At 43.0% G+C, this 15,249-nt stretch overlaps 6 protein-coding genes and 1 non-coding gene across 12 annotated transcripts in view; 3 read left to right on the plus strand and 4 right to left on the minus strand.

Moving 5' to 3' along the window:
- skd (skuld) overlaps positions 1–3,311 on the minus strand; it is a 34,621-nt gene extending 31,310 nt beyond the window's left edge. The window contains exons 1-2 of one of the 4 annotated variants that reach the window (NM_168879.3): positions 3,173–3,311; positions 829–1,425 (exon numbers count right to left, since the gene is read on the minus strand). In NM_168879.3, the coding sequence (NP_730590.1) occupies positions 829–897 (69 nt within the window). In that variant the 5' untranslated portion in view covers positions 898–1,425; positions 3,173–3,311. Of the gene's footprint in view, positions 1–828; positions 1,426–2,006; positions 2,082–2,804 lie in introns of those variants that run through there. The other 3 variants (NM_168880.3, NM_079914.3, NM_001275205.1) reach the window with 3 other exon arrangements.
- Positions 3,312–3,791: 480 nt separating this feature from the next.
- Pdss2 (Decaprenyl diphosphate synthase subunit 2) lies at positions 3,792–6,018 on the plus strand. 2 transcript variants are annotated; one of them, NM_141020.4, is made up of 3 exons: positions 3,792–4,534; positions 4,593–4,782; positions 4,962–6,018. In NM_141020.4, exons 1-3 carry the CDS (start codon positions 4,185–4,187, stop codon positions 5,766–5,768), a joined length of 1,347 nt encoding a protein of 448 aa, NP_649277.1. In that variant the 5' UTR covers positions 3,792–4,184; the 3' UTR covers positions 5,769–6,018. The 2 variants fall into 2 exon arrangements, with proteins under 2 accessions (NP_649277.1, NP_001287138.1); NM_001300209.1 differs by having other exon boundaries at positions 4,083–4,534.
- Positions 4,836–5,578, minus strand: asRNA:CR45801 (antisense RNA:CR45801). The gene has a single exon (NR_133287.1).
- A 138-nt stretch (positions 6,019–6,156) lies between the features above and the next one.
- Positions 6,157–7,237, minus strand: CG10584 (uncharacterized protein). Its single transcript, NM_141021.2, has one exon. The coding sequence runs from the start codon at positions 7,124–7,126 to the stop codon at positions 6,302–6,304; it is 825 nt and encodes a 274-aa protein (NP_649278.1). The 5' UTR covers positions 7,127–7,237; the 3' UTR covers positions 6,157–6,301.
- Positions 7,238–7,701: 464 nt separating this feature from the next.
- Positions 7,702–9,438, plus strand: Polr3E (RNA polymerase III subunit E). Of its 2 annotated transcripts, NM_079468.4 has the most exons (3): positions 7,702–7,798; positions 7,858–8,928; positions 8,993–9,438. In NM_079468.4, the coding sequence occupies exons 1-3, from the start codon at positions 7,766–7,768 to the stop codon at positions 9,347–9,349; spliced, it is 1,461 nt and encodes a 486-aa protein (NP_524192.2). In that variant the 5' UTR covers positions 7,702–7,765; the 3' UTR covers positions 9,350–9,438. The 2 variants fall into 2 exon arrangements, with proteins under 2 accessions (NP_524192.2, NP_001163486.2); NM_001170015.2 differs by having other exon boundaries at positions 7,702–8,928.
- CG10581 (uncharacterized protein) lies at positions 9,431–10,080 on the minus strand. Its single transcript, NM_141022.4, has 2 exons — positions 10,024–10,080; positions 9,431–9,960 (listed from the first exon to the last, which is right to left on the minus strand). The coding sequence occupies exons 1-2, from the start codon at positions 10,067–10,069 to the stop codon at positions 9,437–9,439; spliced, it is 570 nt and encodes a 189-aa protein (NP_649279.2). The 5' UTR covers positions 10,070–10,080; the 3' UTR covers positions 9,431–9,436.
- A 331-nt stretch (positions 10,081–10,411) lies between these two features.
- Positions 10,412–15,249, plus strand: part of siz (schizo) — a 40,910-nt gene continuing 36,072 nt past the window's right edge. The window contains exon 1 of the mRNA NM_168881.3: positions 10,412–11,178. Coding sequence (NP_730594.1) covers positions 10,796–11,178 — 383 coding nt within the window. The 5' untranslated portion in view covers positions 10,412–10,795. The remainder of the gene's footprint in view (positions 11,179–15,249) is intronic.

Raw genomic sequence — 15,249 nt, forward strand, 5'->3', positions numbered from 1 at the left:
CCGAAAACTGAAAGCTACACGCCTCATACTAAACATTCTATTTAGATACTCCAAGAGCTAAGTGTCTTGACAATCCACATGTTTAAAATTTCAATGAGCATTTATAAAATGTATATTTATAATTGTGATAATTAAATGCAATACACAAATTTAAACGTTTTAAAAAATGGTCAGTGAATTTAACACTCTACCAAAAATTCAGTACCGTTTTGATTGCTTTAAAAACAACAAAATTACAATTTAGTGATTAAACTTTGGCTATTTAATGATTTGTTGGATATCAACATACCAAAAGATAAGTAAATTACTTATTAAACACTGAAACATCACAACATTCAAAATTTTTGTGCGTACATTGCCCCAATTTTATGTATAAATATTAAAGAAGAGAAGAGATTGCCAATTGACCCTAAGAATGAAATATGACATCATAATGTAAAACATTAGAAATGATAAATAGTTCAATATCTGGTTTTAACATATTTTCGTGTGGCTGCATTCATGTTAAGTTTCTGTAGGATATTTGCGAAGCTTCTGCAGCGATAACGACAAACAGCTGTGTCTGACCGGCAGCGCCTACATTTCGGCTACCAATCGATAAGAGTGTGAGATTACGAGCGAGAGAGGGGTGGGGAAGAGGATGATCCCATGATCGGTAATGTAAATTGTTGTTTCTGAGTGGGTGACACACCCCCGCAGGCCAATGAGCCCCCTCGAGAACAACCCCTCCTGAATCATCAACACTGACCTAGATACTGCAGCAAAAAAAAATAAAGCCCATTGCGAAAAATAAGAAACAATTGCCCAGAAAATCAACACAGTACTCACCAAGGCATAAAAGTTTGTGTGGCAATCCTCCAAACTTGCGCCGTTTGTCTGATGATTTTGATGCGTCATAGTTCTTGGCTTGTTTTCTTCGCACAGCAGCAGCACCTCATTTTCTCAACGTTGTTTGCTTATAGTGTATTGCTATTATTGTTATTTATCCGATGTGTTGTTATTTGTTGTTGATTTTGATACTCTGTAGTATTTTGCACATTTGCTTGCTGCTTTTTCTGCTCTTTTTATTTTGGATTTTTATTTTTTATTATTGATTCTGCTGCACGCACACAGCAATACTCTCTCACACACACACACAACGGTATAGGCACGGACACACACGCGAGAGAGACGACACACACGGATACACAAATAATGAAGAGCTCTCTTTCGTCTCGTTTCTTTACTTTCGATATTTTGTGGTTGTTGTTGTGGTGTTAGATTTTGTTTGTAATTTGCTATTTGATGTTTGGTTTTGATTTTTATTATGTGTATTTTGTATTTATCTGCTCTCTGGGGAGAGTATGTTAGCGTAAACGTTGCTTTGGCAATGAAACACACATACTGTAGAATTAAGCATGTTGCTTTTGTTGTTGTTGGTTAAAGCTGGAATATAAGAAGAATTAGACTTTGAGCACACATTTTTCCCGCTTGGCATATGTTTTCTTTTCCGAAAGAGATGCATTTATTAGTTAATTTTCTTATTGTTTTAACTTGCTTATTTGTTGCTACACTCACTCAATCACACACACACATCTAGATCACAATTACAAGGGTTCGTTCATTCGCTGTTTCATTCATGCAAAAAGAGAGCAAGCAGAGAGAGAGAGCGACTCAGAAATTGACTTTTTTCAGCCACAGGCAGCGAGTATACACCGCACACACACATTTACTTCTAGAAACACACAAACGACGATGAAAGTCGTTGGATTTTCGTTAATCGTTGATGTAGACAAAATAAAATAGGTAAGAGTTTTCGGCTGTATTCGAATTCAAACCCAACCAATTTATGTTTAATCAAAAAGAACTACACATTTATAGAGCGCAAATCAAGATGAGTAATCAAGGAAAACACCAACACATGCACTCGCACGTACTGTGAACACACAAAACTCGAAGCTGCGACTATTTTTTGGTTTCGAAAAACAACAGTAGCTCAAAATATTTATTAATATTTAATCTATTACTCAGGCTTGAATTTCTTGCGTTGTATTTAGTGTTTTTTGCGCACGAATGACGAGTCAGAAATTTTCGAACCGACTGCGAACGCTGGTCGCCACACACAATGGAAATTTTGCTCGCCTAGCTTTGAATCGGCCATATATATGGTATATAGCCAGTATGTAGTGTAGTTGTACCAGCGGCGAGTGGCGAGAGAGCAGAAGAGGGCGAGTAGCGGCCGAATTCGAATAGCGGCTTTTGCTCTTTTTGCTGAGCAGAGAGTGAGAGAGAGGAGAGAGGGAGAAAACAAGTTTTACCAGCTAACTGCATATGCATTGGTGTGCGTGTGCGTTAGTGGCGTCGGCGTCTGTTTATCTCGCTCTCGCTCGCTCTTTGTGCATCTCTTGGGGATGCAACCATTTTGAGCGAGAGGCAGACAGAGAGAGACCGAGCACATAGATCGATTAAATTAAGGGAAAAATCTCAAACTAAAACGAAACTCGAAGGAAATCCGAAATTCCATAAATTATGCACTATACAACACTACATAGCACACACACGCACGCAAATATGTAGAGTGCGAAACGTGATACATAGACGGGCAGCAGCATTCCTCTCACACACACACGCATCAACCATACACCTACATGGCAGAGCAACCACTTTCGTAGTTTTCCTTTCGCACCGTTTTCTCTGTTTCTGGGCAGTAATGTGTGTGTACACATCAAATTTTCTGATTTTTACTTTCGGCCACTCGAAATAGCCGGAAAAAAATGCCATCGATAACTAAAATCGCACAGTTGTTGCATATTCCTCTTTCTTACACTCTCCTCCTTTTCCACCTCTTTCTTTCAATCACACACACACTACATAGGCACACCGCCGGGGCAGCGACCGCTAGAGCAATTAAAAACCATTAAACATTTCCGCTGCCAATGCTTAAACACGTCTTGAAAATCATTTAATGATTTTGCGCCACAATTATTTGTCAAACAACGGCACTTGGGCATTATTATTTATATTTAATTTGCTGCACCTCTTGCACGCATACACGCATACAGCACACACGCACACCCTCTCACTTCTCGGGCAATCGCTTTTGCATTTGCATTTTTGATCACTTTTCTACGTTTTAATCGCCGTTTTTGATGTTCTTTCCGACTACCGATGTAAACTTGTCTTGAATCTTTACATTTTGTGCCACTTTATCTATCGCATTCGCATACGGAAAAATCTGCGATCGATTTTTATAACAATTCGCAACAAATATGAGGGAAAACTTGCCGTCGGCGGCAGAGCCAGTGTTGCCAGCTAGCACAGACAGAAAACTACTAAAGAGGTGGCACAAAAGCACTAATAAATACCACAGAACACTAAGTCTTCACAATGGGAAGTTCAAAATATACAACAAATTAATACTTCTTAATTTAGAATGGTATATTTTTTAAATTATTTGTTCTATGTCTTCAAAGGTATTACACATCTTATATATAAATAAATAAAGGATCTCTTAAATTTAATTTAATAACGGTTATAGAAACCTTTTAATGAAATGGTTTAAGTGGTGCGAATGCGTAAAGTGATTGGAATGAAGTGTAAAATAAAAGATATTTTTATTCTGTTTGAATCAATTCCGTCAACTGATTGTTTGATCCTTCTTAAAACAAATTTTTTTAAAGGTGAATACAAACTATAATAAATTGTACAATAGAAGAATTTGTAATCTATTAAAATGGAAACAAATAAGTGTTTTGTCACCACTAGCATCCAATTGCATCGCTAACACCAGCCACTTGTGTTCCCATCCCTAAGAGTGACCGTACTCCCCATGGCCAAAAAGTGTGCACCGAAGCGGCGCTGCCGTGCGAAAACCTGTTCCCGCTCAAGACCGCCGTTACACACCCCCTGCGCCGCCTCCTCGGAATTCCATGACACTGCGTGGGGCAATAAAAACAAACAGAACGCTTGGCGGCCACCTGAGAGCGGAGCAGCGACCAACTGTAAAAGTGGGCCGCCCGGGAAGAAGAAGAAGCAGCGTAGGCAGCAGGTGACGCCGACAGCGACGTCGGCAGAGACGCAAGCAGCGACGGACCTCGAAGATTTCACTTTTCGACGAACGATTTAACTGAGCGGAGCTAAGAAACGCGATTTTCATACAAGCAATTGAAAAAAATAGTCGTGTTGTAGGCGAAAATAACTAGAAAATGGCCATGTACCGCGCCAGTGGGTTAAGGATTATGCAACAGATGCGACGCAGGATTCCCGTCGAACTGCAGCCACTCCAAGTGGCCAAAGCTGCGCCTGCGCTGCAAACTTTCACTTCTCAGCGCTGGACTTCGACGACGACGACCAGTGGAAAGCATGCCAGTCCACAGGTTACGACCCCGCCCCCGAGACACGACTGGAATAGGGCGGTCAGCGAGGCGGAGCGCATCGTCGGCTATCCCACATCCTTCCTCAGTCTGCGCTGGCTGCTCAGCGACGAGATCGCCAATGTGGCGCTGCACCTGCGCAAACTGGTGGGCAGCGCCCATCCGCTGATGAAGACGGCCAAGTGAGTGGTGCTGAAGGGCTTATAGGGCGTTGAAATTTATGTGAATCTTCCGCTTCAGGCACCTGCTCTACAATGGCAAGAACACGATGCAAGCCTGGGGATTGATAGTGCTCCTGGTGTCCAAGGCCGCAGGACATGCACCCAGTGTTCCAGACGTGGAGCAGGACAAGAGTGCCGGAGTGCTGCACTCCCAAAGGGCTTTGGCCGAGGTCACCGAGATGATACGGATATCTCATCTGGTGCACAATGTAAGTTTTTGATCAAATGCATTCGAAAGTTACTCGTAAACTGAAAGTGGTTTGTATGCAAATGAGTTTAACTTTCCTCAAATTTAGTTGACGAAACTCAAGAAACGAACATCAATATGTCATTGGTCGAGCTGATGCCTCATAGATTATAAAAATATTTACACTTGGTCCCATTTTAGAGCGTGGTTAATCTGCAATCGAGCACGCAGGCTGGGCAGGATGTGGACACCTACGACGACATGTCGTTTGGCAACAAGATCGGCCTGCTGACCGGCGACTATCTTCTGGGCCATTCCAGTGCGGAGCTGGCTAATCTGCGCAACCAGGAGGTGGTGGAGCTGATCTCGTCGGCGGTGCGAGATTTTTCCGAGTCGGAATTCATTGGAGAGCGTGATGAACAGAACAACCCGCTGCCTTATAAGCCAGGAACCTTCCAGCGACCATCTCTCAGCGTTGGAGTGGATTTCAACGAGCACGACGTGATGACGCCAATGCCGATTGCCCAGGTTCTCGGCAATCCGGAGGAGGAATGGGAGTGCCGTAATATCCTTAATGCGGGTAGCCTGCTGGGCAAATCCTGCCAAGCTTCGCTAAAGCTGGCCGGACAGAGTGAGGAACTGCAGCGACATGCTTACCGCTTTGGCAAACATTTGGCGCTCGCTTGGCAGGCTTGCTTGGATGCCGAACCTTTTCAGTGCCCCCAACTGCCGCTAGATGTTACTTTCAGTCTGGTTAGTGCTCCAGTCCTATTCCACTTGGAGCACGACCCTGGCATGTATTCTCAATTGGAGGCTGGCAAGCAGTCGGTCGATAACATCGACTACGACAAGATCCACAAGGCCATTCTGGCCGGGCCGGCTTTGGCCAAAACCAAGGAACTGCAGCGGAAGCACACAGCCGCTGCCCTGGCCGTTCTGCAACATTTCCCGGCGACGGACGCTCGACAGGCTCTGGAGAACATCATTCTGGCCATGCAGGATCTTTGATCCCGAGCAGCAGTTACTGATTTTTCACGGGTTCAGGGCTTAGGTTAGTTGTATTTATTCCGTTGGGTAATTTTTCAGTAAAGCAGACGTTGTTGACTAATCTTTAATGATTCATTTAAAGTAAAGTTTAAATGCTTTATTTTTCTGAACTTCAAGTAATACTTGGTGCAAGGTCACAAAAATATATTTTGTAAATCGTCTTGTATCGCAAAAGTTCATTTTTATTATAAGGGAAAATATAGTTCGTCATAAAAAAGGTTGTATGTTCATATTTACATAACATAGAATTGGAGGATTTGGAAACATTCGAGACTGTAAGATTTTTTTCGCAGCCTTGAAATACAAGGCAAGAGTCCCAATTTGCAGCCAATAATTTTCCAAAAAAAATATCGTCACAATCAATGTTATTAGTTTAATTCCGGTGATATCTCAACCTAACGTAACAAAGCCATAATTTAACTAAATTATTAAGGTACATCGAGGGGCCATTTGAATCTAAGAAGCGGAACGTCTTTATGTGTGATTTACGCATTTTAACGACTGATGATCTTCATCAGAACCAGTTGCTTGCAGCGATCGTACTCGAAATACTGGGGGAAATCCAGAGGCAGGTGCTCCATGATCCACGGCTTGTTCACCGTCTGCCGGATGAGGTACTCATACATGGGAGCCACCGAATCGCAATCCTCCAGTGTGAACACATAGCGCTTCTCCAGTGCCATGTATATCGTTTTGGGTCTCCCAGTTTGGCGACCTCGATCCAGGAGGTTATCCAAGACGCAGATGAAGGCATCGGTTAGCGTATCACAGTAGATGACATCGGCAGCTAGGATTATATCGCTATTGTCTATGGCCTCCAGCAGATCCTGCGAGTGATCCTCTTTTGAGGCGAGAAAATCAAACTCCAGAACTGATATCGTAGCGCGGAGGAGTTTTGAATTTCTTTGGACATTGCCGCGGATCAGCTTCAGTATGCATCCCAGGTCCACATCCGTGCAATAGATCCTTCCGTTATTGTGTATTCCGGCGGCAATGCTGGTCAGGCCGACACCAGCTCCCAGTTCCATTAGGGTTTTCTGGGAAAACTCATCCTTTTTGGAGAAAAGGTAGTCTGCCAGAAGAAGGGCTCCTCGCCACACCTGCAAGCCCACCAGCCGGAGCTCCGTGGCCTCGGAATGTTCCAATTCGATCACGCCACGTTTCGGCCTTGGCACCTCAAGGTCGCCGTCTTTATCCGTCCTAATCCCCGCCAGCTTCTCCTCCGGATAGACGAAACGGAACTTCGACAACACCTTACCTCCATCGCGGGTCGTCTGGTAGTTGTTCTCTCCGTAGATCTCCGACGTGACCGTGAACATGATCCGGTTATGTATGCGGCCAAGAGCATAGGGTATATGAATTTAATGCTGCGGTCGGTCGAGACATCTTCCCCGGGCGTCGTGGTCGATTACAAAATCGGTATCGCCAATCGGTAGGCGGAAATTGTGTTTGCATTCTGTCTTTGCACAGTGGATGGGGACACATATATTTTAATAATTTGAAATTATTTAAATTTAGTGTTTATTATTTATGCACCGAAGAACTTTTGAAAATGTTTAATATAAACTATAAACTCGTTTCGCTTAATTTAAGGCAAGCATATATAATCACAGTACTTAATCGTATCTCACGGCTAAGTTCTAATAATTTGTGCACATCTTAAGATTAGAACCAGAGCTCTATATACATATATGTATTGAAATTATTTATTATATTTAATATACAACTTAGTCTTCTTAAAAGGGAATCACTTTAAATTACTATGACTTTTTGATGTTTTTCATAGTGAAAATGTATTATTCAATCTCGAGCCTAATGAGAGATAGTTCGAGTGATTGTATACCACTGTGCCGATCAGCTGTTTGCAGAGCTGGCTACCGAAGGAAGGCAACCTGGTCACACTGGATATTTAGGCGTGCACCGTCGGCAGACAAAACTATCAAATCGAAATTTAAATTATGGAAGACGAGGACGATCCCGTCGTGGAGGAGGTGAGTATGTGAGTGGCACTATTATTACCATGAGAACAATGCCCGCCCATCCCCACCAGATTCCCGTATTCCTGTCGAAGAACCTGAGGGACAGCCTGTATCTCTTTCAATACCCCACGAAAACGGAGCTCCCCAACCACGATGACTCCGTGATTGTCAATTGTTGTGTAAAACCAATCGCCCAGGAGGTGAAGGTGGACTTCGGCCTGGACATTGAGTCGGCCCACTTCGATCGCTTCAAGGGCGAGCAATTTGCGGTGGCCGCCGACGGAAAGAACACCTATGGAGCAGTTCCACCAAAGGGTCAGGAGCGACCCACCTACAAACGTGGCATCATGGACAAACAGGCCTTCACAAGCTCGCGTTCCATAACCGATGTGGCCAAGTACATAGTGGGCATCTTTACGGATCGGGAGGTGCATCTGTCGCCACTTACATCCATAGTCCAAATGCGACCCGTTCTCAGTCACTTCGATAAGGACGACAAGCGCAAGAAGGCGGAACTGAAGGCTCAAACGGAGGACACGGACGATGACGAGGTGCTGCAGCAGGTCACGGTTAAATTTGCACGAGGAAATGCCAAAAACAGCGGAAAGGAGCAACGTGTCGGCACCTACGACAGTTTCGTCCAGCGAATTGCGGATGAGCCGTGGTGCGAGGCCTACTGGCACTCGAGGGGCACGCCCACCGCCGAACTGGAGCGCCAGAAGCTCTTTGCCACCAGTCATCACGGCAGTTCCTCTTTGGCTCTCGCTCCTGACGAATATCTTCGAAAGCTTCTGCCCTACGACGAGCATGTGCAGACGGTAGCCCCAGCAGCTGCTTCTGCTGCCGCCCAAGTACTTCCCGTCTACAACAAGGCCATGCTTAAGTCTATGCCGCTGCTGGAACAGCTTACAGTGCTACTGAGAGATGCGCGGATGCTCTCGTTCAGCGACGTCATTAGTATTCTCGCGGAGCACGTGGATCCGCATGTGGCTGCCGACAAGGTGCTGGCTTTGCTGCCCCAGGTGGGCATCCTACTGCACGGCAACTGGGTGCCGAAATCCGAGGTGGTCTTTCCCGAGAAGGTGCTTTCCCATGCGAACGGTGTGTCCGCAGAGCAGATGATTCGCGCCAGAGATTATATAGTGAGTTATAGTATGGGTGTAGCGATCACTTATCTTGTACTAATCTCCTCAAATCCATCCGCAGCTCTTTCGTTTCTCCCGCACGCCCTACCTGTTCCGAGCTCAGGTAATGGCCGCCACCCAGTTACCTCCTGCGGAAACACTTGACGTTTTGAAGACTGTGGCCCGGGTGAATAACACAAAACGGTGGGAGCTGCTACTGCCACCCGACAAGGAGTTCGAGCAAAAGTACCCGGAACTGGTCAGCCGACAGGAGTACCACTGGACCGCTTCCGAGCAGCACTACAATGAAATGGACTGGGCTAGGGAAACCAAACGTGTTCGGAAACGTTCGACGAGGAAGAGCGAATCCCAGTCACTGACTTCAGCCATGCCGCCGCCCGCAATGAATCACTCAACAACTGGCTCCGTGGATGCGTAGCATCGGATGATGATCTCCCAGCGGCGGAGAATCGGCAGCACGATTATACATCTAGGCACTATTAAAAAGACCAACAATTTTACTTTGTTAAAGAAGTGCTTTTGTAATCTCTTCTGTAATCTCTCCAGCCAAGGCGTTCCTATTGAATTTGGTCACCTGGTAAATCTTGGATCCTGCTGACTTTCTCAGCTGCTCCACCAAAGCCAATGTTGATTTCTCGGGTATGGTGACCAATAGGGCCCGCTTTTTCTTCAGGAGATCAGCCATGGCCGACTCAAATCGCTTGCTAAGCAGCTCCATTTTGCCCACTTCATCCACGACCAGGAGATCCGGCTCTGGTTGGGAATCCTGTGTGCCAAGTACTGGCAGAGCGAGACTGTCGAAGTCCTGCACAAACACCGAATACTCTCCCACTTTGGGTCGTCGCAGCTGGTCCCCGGGATTCTTGCGAGATAGGATTGCTCGTTTTCCGGCTAACGTGACCACGTCGAAGCCGATTCTTTGGCTGGTGCCCTCACCTCGCATTTCCTCTGTGTAGAATCCTTGAAGAATGCGTCCTCTATCCTGCAGAGCCGAGCATATTTTGTGGACCAGTGTAGTTTTACCCACTCCTGAAAATCATGATTACATACATAATAAACAAATAGCAAATATTTTCCCAGCTAAATTTGCACCTGGTGGCCCAGTTAGTATAATGGTTATATTTTTTTGGTTCTTCATGTCGGCTTATTATTACAATACCAATTTTATAGAATATTTTTGTGGTGAACTAGATCAACCAGGAATGGATCATTGGCAGTTCCAAAATAAATCTTAATTAATGCACACATATTTAGATTTAATGAGTTTTAAATTTATCAAAGAAAGAAAATGCTTATGTATAATAATGAGCATAAACTTAAGATTGTTTATGCCCTTCTTAAATAAGATGAAAACAACAATATATTTTAAAATAAAACGGTCGTCTTAAAATGCCACATTTGATGCGGTATATTTTTTGAATACGATAGCGTATTTTGAGTTGCATGCTCTATGGTCACACTGCGGTGCCCCCCAGCACGTCCACACTGTTTCCAAACGTCGAACGACGAGTGCGTCGTGTTTTTCGTCGCGCGTGAATTGAAAATCCGTAATTCCGAGAATATTCGTAATCCCCCTCCGATCCGCACCAACTGTTGCTCGCGATTCGAAGTGCTGGCTCTGAAGTATAATATACGAAGGTCATTCAATTACAATACGAGTGAAGTTTCAACTCGCAGCAAGCTGCATTTTCAGTTCTTATTGTGAGATTCAAAGTGGTTCTGCCTGTTTCGCTGTTTTATCACCCTCTCCACCACCTTCCCTCATTCGCGCGAGTGCGTGTGCGTGGCGGGGCTATAATGTTTTGGCCACAAAAGCACATCGATTAGGAGTGCAGCCGATCCCCGCTAAGGTTATAAACAAAACATGTCCGAGGCCGATCTGAAGAATCTATCCCAGAACTCGGATGGCGACCAGGAATTGCTGCTGCATCAGACCACGCAGTCCCTGCTGATGGCCAGCTCCATAATGTTTGTGGGAAACCAAGGAGGGCCGGGCGGTTCCGCTGGGGGTGTCGCCCCACCTGGACCCGTTTCCCTGCCCCTGCCCCTCTCCATCAACATGCCCCATCACCATGTGCATGCGATGCCCTACAATGTGGACGAGCTGCTCCGGGAGAACAATGCCCTGCACGCCAAGATCAAGGAGTTGAGTCTGGAACGCGATCGCCTGCTCTGTGAAGTGTCCAATCTGCGACTGGAGCTGGACATGTCGGAGCTCAAGCGACTGCCCGTCGATCTCGATGATAAGTGAGTGCCCACCAATGTTTACTATCTAGTAATATATTCAAATATCTGTTAAATAAGGGTGAATTAATGGCATATCATATTTTCCTATTGGACATCCCGCTTAAATGGAAACTTCCAATAGGAAGAGATGCACTTTAAAATTGCGGTTGCAAAATAATTTTCATGGCATTTGGGGGCCAGAAAAAATTTGCAATGTTCAGCAATTTGATTTCAACATATTTAAAAAGAATTTTGTCGATATTGTTCTAGATGTGTCAACGAGCATTTTACATATTACAAAGAACAATTTCTCACTAAATACTCTGTAAAATGCGGTTGTTTATTTTGTGATCTCATTAAGAGCCAAAATATTCCATTAAGTAATTATAATCAGTCAGGAGATAGTATTCATCTTTAAATTGATTATATTTTGAAACAATATATATTTAAAATCTTTTCTGCTATACTACCTACTTTTAAAGCTCTTCTTTAATGCTTCTTATCAGAGCGGCATTTCGCTTTTAAGTTTCAGGTCAAGGCCTTTGATATATCTGTATATATTGTAGTTTTATTTATACCATAATTTAATCTGCACATAGGCCAGTTTTTTATTTCCCTTTTCTGATTAGAAATTAACATTTTAGCTGATAAGAAAAAGAGCTGGAATACATAATTCATTCAGTGAAGATCCTTACTTTATATTTTGTGGTTGTGTGATCTTAAAACAAAAACTTGAAGCCAAAGTACCATTTCTTCTTCAGCACTCAAACAAAACCACAAAAATCATTGATTTTTTTTTTGGATCGCCATTTTCGGCTGCATTTCCGTGACCCCCAACTCCAATGTTTCCTTGCCCCCGGGTTGAGTCAACTTCTCGTTGAGTCACATTCATTCGTCCCCTTGTCCTTGCCACCTTGGCAGCTGCAGGCTGACAAGTCGGAGTGCGACTTCTGGTTTTTGCAACCCCTTTTTGCACGCCGGTCTACCTGTGGGCTAATCGACACAGTCGTGGTCGCAAAATGAAGTGCACCGTGGCGATAGGTATTTCCGTACATAAAAAACTCATGCTTATCTGTAACAGAACAATAGATAATGTTGTATTTATTTCGTTGCCAAATTGAATGAGTCAGTTGTGCTGTGATAGAACTACAGTTGCTCTCCGCTTATCGATCGACCAGAATTCTCTATTTGTTTAGTTCTGCTGATAACTAATGTGTAGTGCTACTTCGGGCGATAAGAGCCGTCTCAGGGAAATTCAATGTTAAGACCGAGTTTCGATCACTTATTTGGGGTCTTTCCAGGGGAGATTAACCTCACAAATGCATGGGCAAACAAGAAAAGAAATATTATAAACCATTCGCCTGGCATTTTGCCATTGACAGTCGAATAAAGTTGGGAGTATCTTAATATTCGTACCTGACTTTGCTTTGCATGCGGTCATGCCCCACCGCAGACAATCTTTTAAATACAGATATTTTCGTATATATGATGTATACATATACAAAGTGGGCGCAAATAAAGCGCAGTTATCTTTTAACCGTTTTCTTTATTTTCGGGGCTTCTTGGCCTCTAAGGTCTGCTAGTAGTAGAATCGTGGGCTCTTCCAATTATTCGCTTAGCGTTTTCTGTTTATTTTTTATGTCTCGGTTTTTGCAGCTCACCTTCGCCAAAACTTTGAAACACAAAACACCAGAAACTTTTAAACTCGCATTCGTCGAATGTATAGATACTCTTTTAGAATTGTTATTTATTGTCACGTTTTTATATGAATAATCACTTCAGATATCTTATATATAAATTAATCTTTCAGATCAGATTATTTTGAATAATGATAATTTAGTTGATAGAGCATAAATGAAATTGGGAAAAATGCAGGATTTGCTTATCAAACGTTCCCTGCATATAAGGTACATTTCCTCATTTGTACCACCATTTTTTACGTTTTAATTAGCGAATCTAAATGTAATGTAAAAATGCTTACCACGGCTTAGATCCACTTTCAGATTAGAGTTGTACAAGATAAGCTGCACGCACCTAGTTGGCATATCTTTCATTATGGAAAAGAGTATGTCACGATGAGACATTAAACTCAAGATCAGAGATGTTGTTGAAATTGTGCGGGTAGCTTTCTGTCTTATGAGTACGGTTCCGCTGCTCCATGAATGTTGTTGTTTCTCTCTGTACACTGGGAGAACTTACGTGACTCACAATTAAAGCATTTTATTTATTACCATCATTAAAAAATAAACAAAAACAAAATGATTATACACATTTTCGTTTGATTTATACATATATTCTTAAAGCTTAAAAGTAACCCGAAAATAATTATATTTTTTAACAGTGTAGTCAACTATGTCGTTTCTTGGCTTGCCGCAGAGTTCAACTCATTAGCCAGTTATCATCATCTAATAAAGCAGACACACGCACCACAGAAAAATGGGAAATGCGGAAAAGGGGGCGGAGGAAAACACTTGCCCATTTGAAAAGTGCTTTTAACTTTGCTCTGGGTCTCTCTTTGTGATAATTAAGCGAGTGTAGTGGAGAGTCTATTAATTTCGTACGACCCCCCTTTTAAAATGGCAATGGTGGGGCTTTCCAGGGGGTGGAGCGGAGTGGTCAAGATGGGGCGGATGGAATAACGTTTTCCGACTACTTAATGAGTGTGTACTGTATTCTGTAACTTTAGTAGGTGAAGTAGTTCTCTGGCCTTCTTGCCACTACTACTCTGCTCTTTCATTTGCATGCAACATTTGGAGTGAAGACTGCGGTTGCCTTATTACAAAAGGGGGCGTAGTTGAGGGGGGGGGGGGATACCGGGGGACTGGAAGTTTGATGGTCAAAATGGAAGCCATGCGTGCTGCGAACATCTTTGAGGTTTGAGAGCAAAACTTTTGTTTTAATTAAAAGATATGCCAAATGGACATGCAAGTTGGGGGCTGGATGATCTAAATGCACCAGCAGATGGGAACTACTTTGAAAATGGGGGCGGAGTTGAAAATGAGATAGTAATTGCACTAATAACATGCTGATTTTTAAGTGATTCCCACTGAAGCCTTTGTTTCAGCCACAGATCCAGATGGTTTCTTAATTGCGGTCACTTTTTTTGTGGTGTTAACCCAATTCAGTAAAGGGAGTACTTCTATTTCTTTCTATAGTTTGCGAAAGATTTTTTGTGGTTTGTTCGATTATTTCCCTCAGGGTTAAAGTCCAGAAGAAACTATTTAAAATGTTGTGTGTTGTGGTGAATCCTATTACCGCTTTTAAAACTATTTGAACTAAAATGTAATATGTAAATTGAATATATGTAATCCTTGAAGTATATAGGCCTTCTAAAATGTATTTTCTAAAGACCTAACAATTTATAAGTTCAAGCTGATGAAAAACAAATTGAATACAATTTCCTTCTGCTATTTCAATTATTATGACAAAGTACTTATCCATCACCAGTAATTTCTCTCAATTATTTCAGATGCGGAAGTGTTTAGATACCATAACTTTCCTTCCAAAGTTCTCGATTGCAAATTAACACAATTAAGTTGATCCCTTTTCTGGGTTGTGATCCAGTGATCCCCGAACACATCTGGATAGTTGGGGCAAGCATGTGTCGGTGCTTCAGACTAGACCATTTATTTATTATGCATGCAATAAACGAAAACAAATTTCTCGGTTTTCAATCGAAAAGTGAGATCATCAACGCGCTGGCCAGCCGAAGAACAATAATTAAAATCATTTATATGAAATGTTTAATAAACAATGTCATTGCCAAACTGTGCTGGCTCATGTGTTCCAACTAAACTGTCAAGTCACAGCTGAAAAAAAGCGCTTGCGAAAAATTCCAGTTGGCTTAAAGTCTTCGGGGGATTAGTTTTCAAACGAAGCATGTAATCAATTAGAGGGCGTCCCGCTTGGGATTTAGCTTTTTGCATATGTTACGTACTTGTTTCCTTTTTTCCTTTTTATTTGTATTTGTATTTGTATTTGTATACAACGCGCGCAGCTCGTTACGCAGATACTAAGAGATACAATGATTGATGAGACATGCGTTCACGTTGTCCCTGCCCAAAGTGACAACTTCCGAGTCGATTTGCCCCA

The sequence above is a fragment of the Drosophila melanogaster genome, chromosome 3L, assembly GCF_000001215.4.
Source record: "Drosophila melanogaster chromosome 3L".
Taxonomy (NCBI): domain Eukaryota; kingdom Metazoa; phylum Arthropoda; class Insecta; order Diptera; family Drosophilidae; genus Drosophila; species Drosophila melanogaster.

What these genes read in the sequence shown, in the direction of transcription:
- Pdss2 (NM_141020.4), top strand. Translation starts at nt 4,185, where the DNA reads ATGGCCATGTACCGCGCCAGTGGGTTAAGGATTATGCAACAGATGCGA. An exon ending in CCGCTGATGAAGACGGCCAA is followed by an intron (nt 4,535 to 4,592) that starts GTGAGTGGTGCT and finishes CTTCCGCTTCAG; the next exon opens with GCACCTGCTCTACAATGGCA. An exon ending in TATCTCATCTGGTGCACAAT is followed by an intron (nt 4,783 to 4,961) that starts GTAAGTTTTTGA and finishes GTCCCATTTTAG; the next exon opens with AGCGTGGTTAATCTGCAATC.
- Polr3E (NM_079468.4), top strand. Translation starts at nt 7,766, where the DNA reads ATGGAAGACGAGGACGATCCCGTCGTGGAGGAG. An exon ending in ACGATCCCGTCGTGGAGGAG is followed by an intron (nt 7,799 to 7,857) that starts GTGAGTATGTGA and finishes CATCCCCACCAG; the next exon opens with ATTCCCGTATTCCTGTCGAA. An exon ending in TTCGCGCCAGAGATTATATA is followed by an intron (nt 8,929 to 8,992) that starts GTGAGTTATAGT and finishes ATCCATCCGCAG; the next exon opens with CTCTTTCGTTTCTCCCGCAC.
- CG10581 (NM_141022.4), bottom strand. Translation starts at nt 10,069, where the DNA reads ATGAAGAACCAAAAAAATATAACCATTATACTAACTGGGCCACCAG. An exon ending in TATACTAACTGGGCCACCAG is followed by an intron (nt 9,961 to 10,023) that starts GTGCAAATTTAG and finishes CATGATTTTCAG; the next exon opens with GAGTGGGTAAAACTACACTG.
- CG10584 (NM_141021.2), bottom strand. Translation starts at nt 7,126, where the DNA reads ATGTTCACGGTCACGTCGGAGATCTACGGAGAGAACAACTACCAGACG.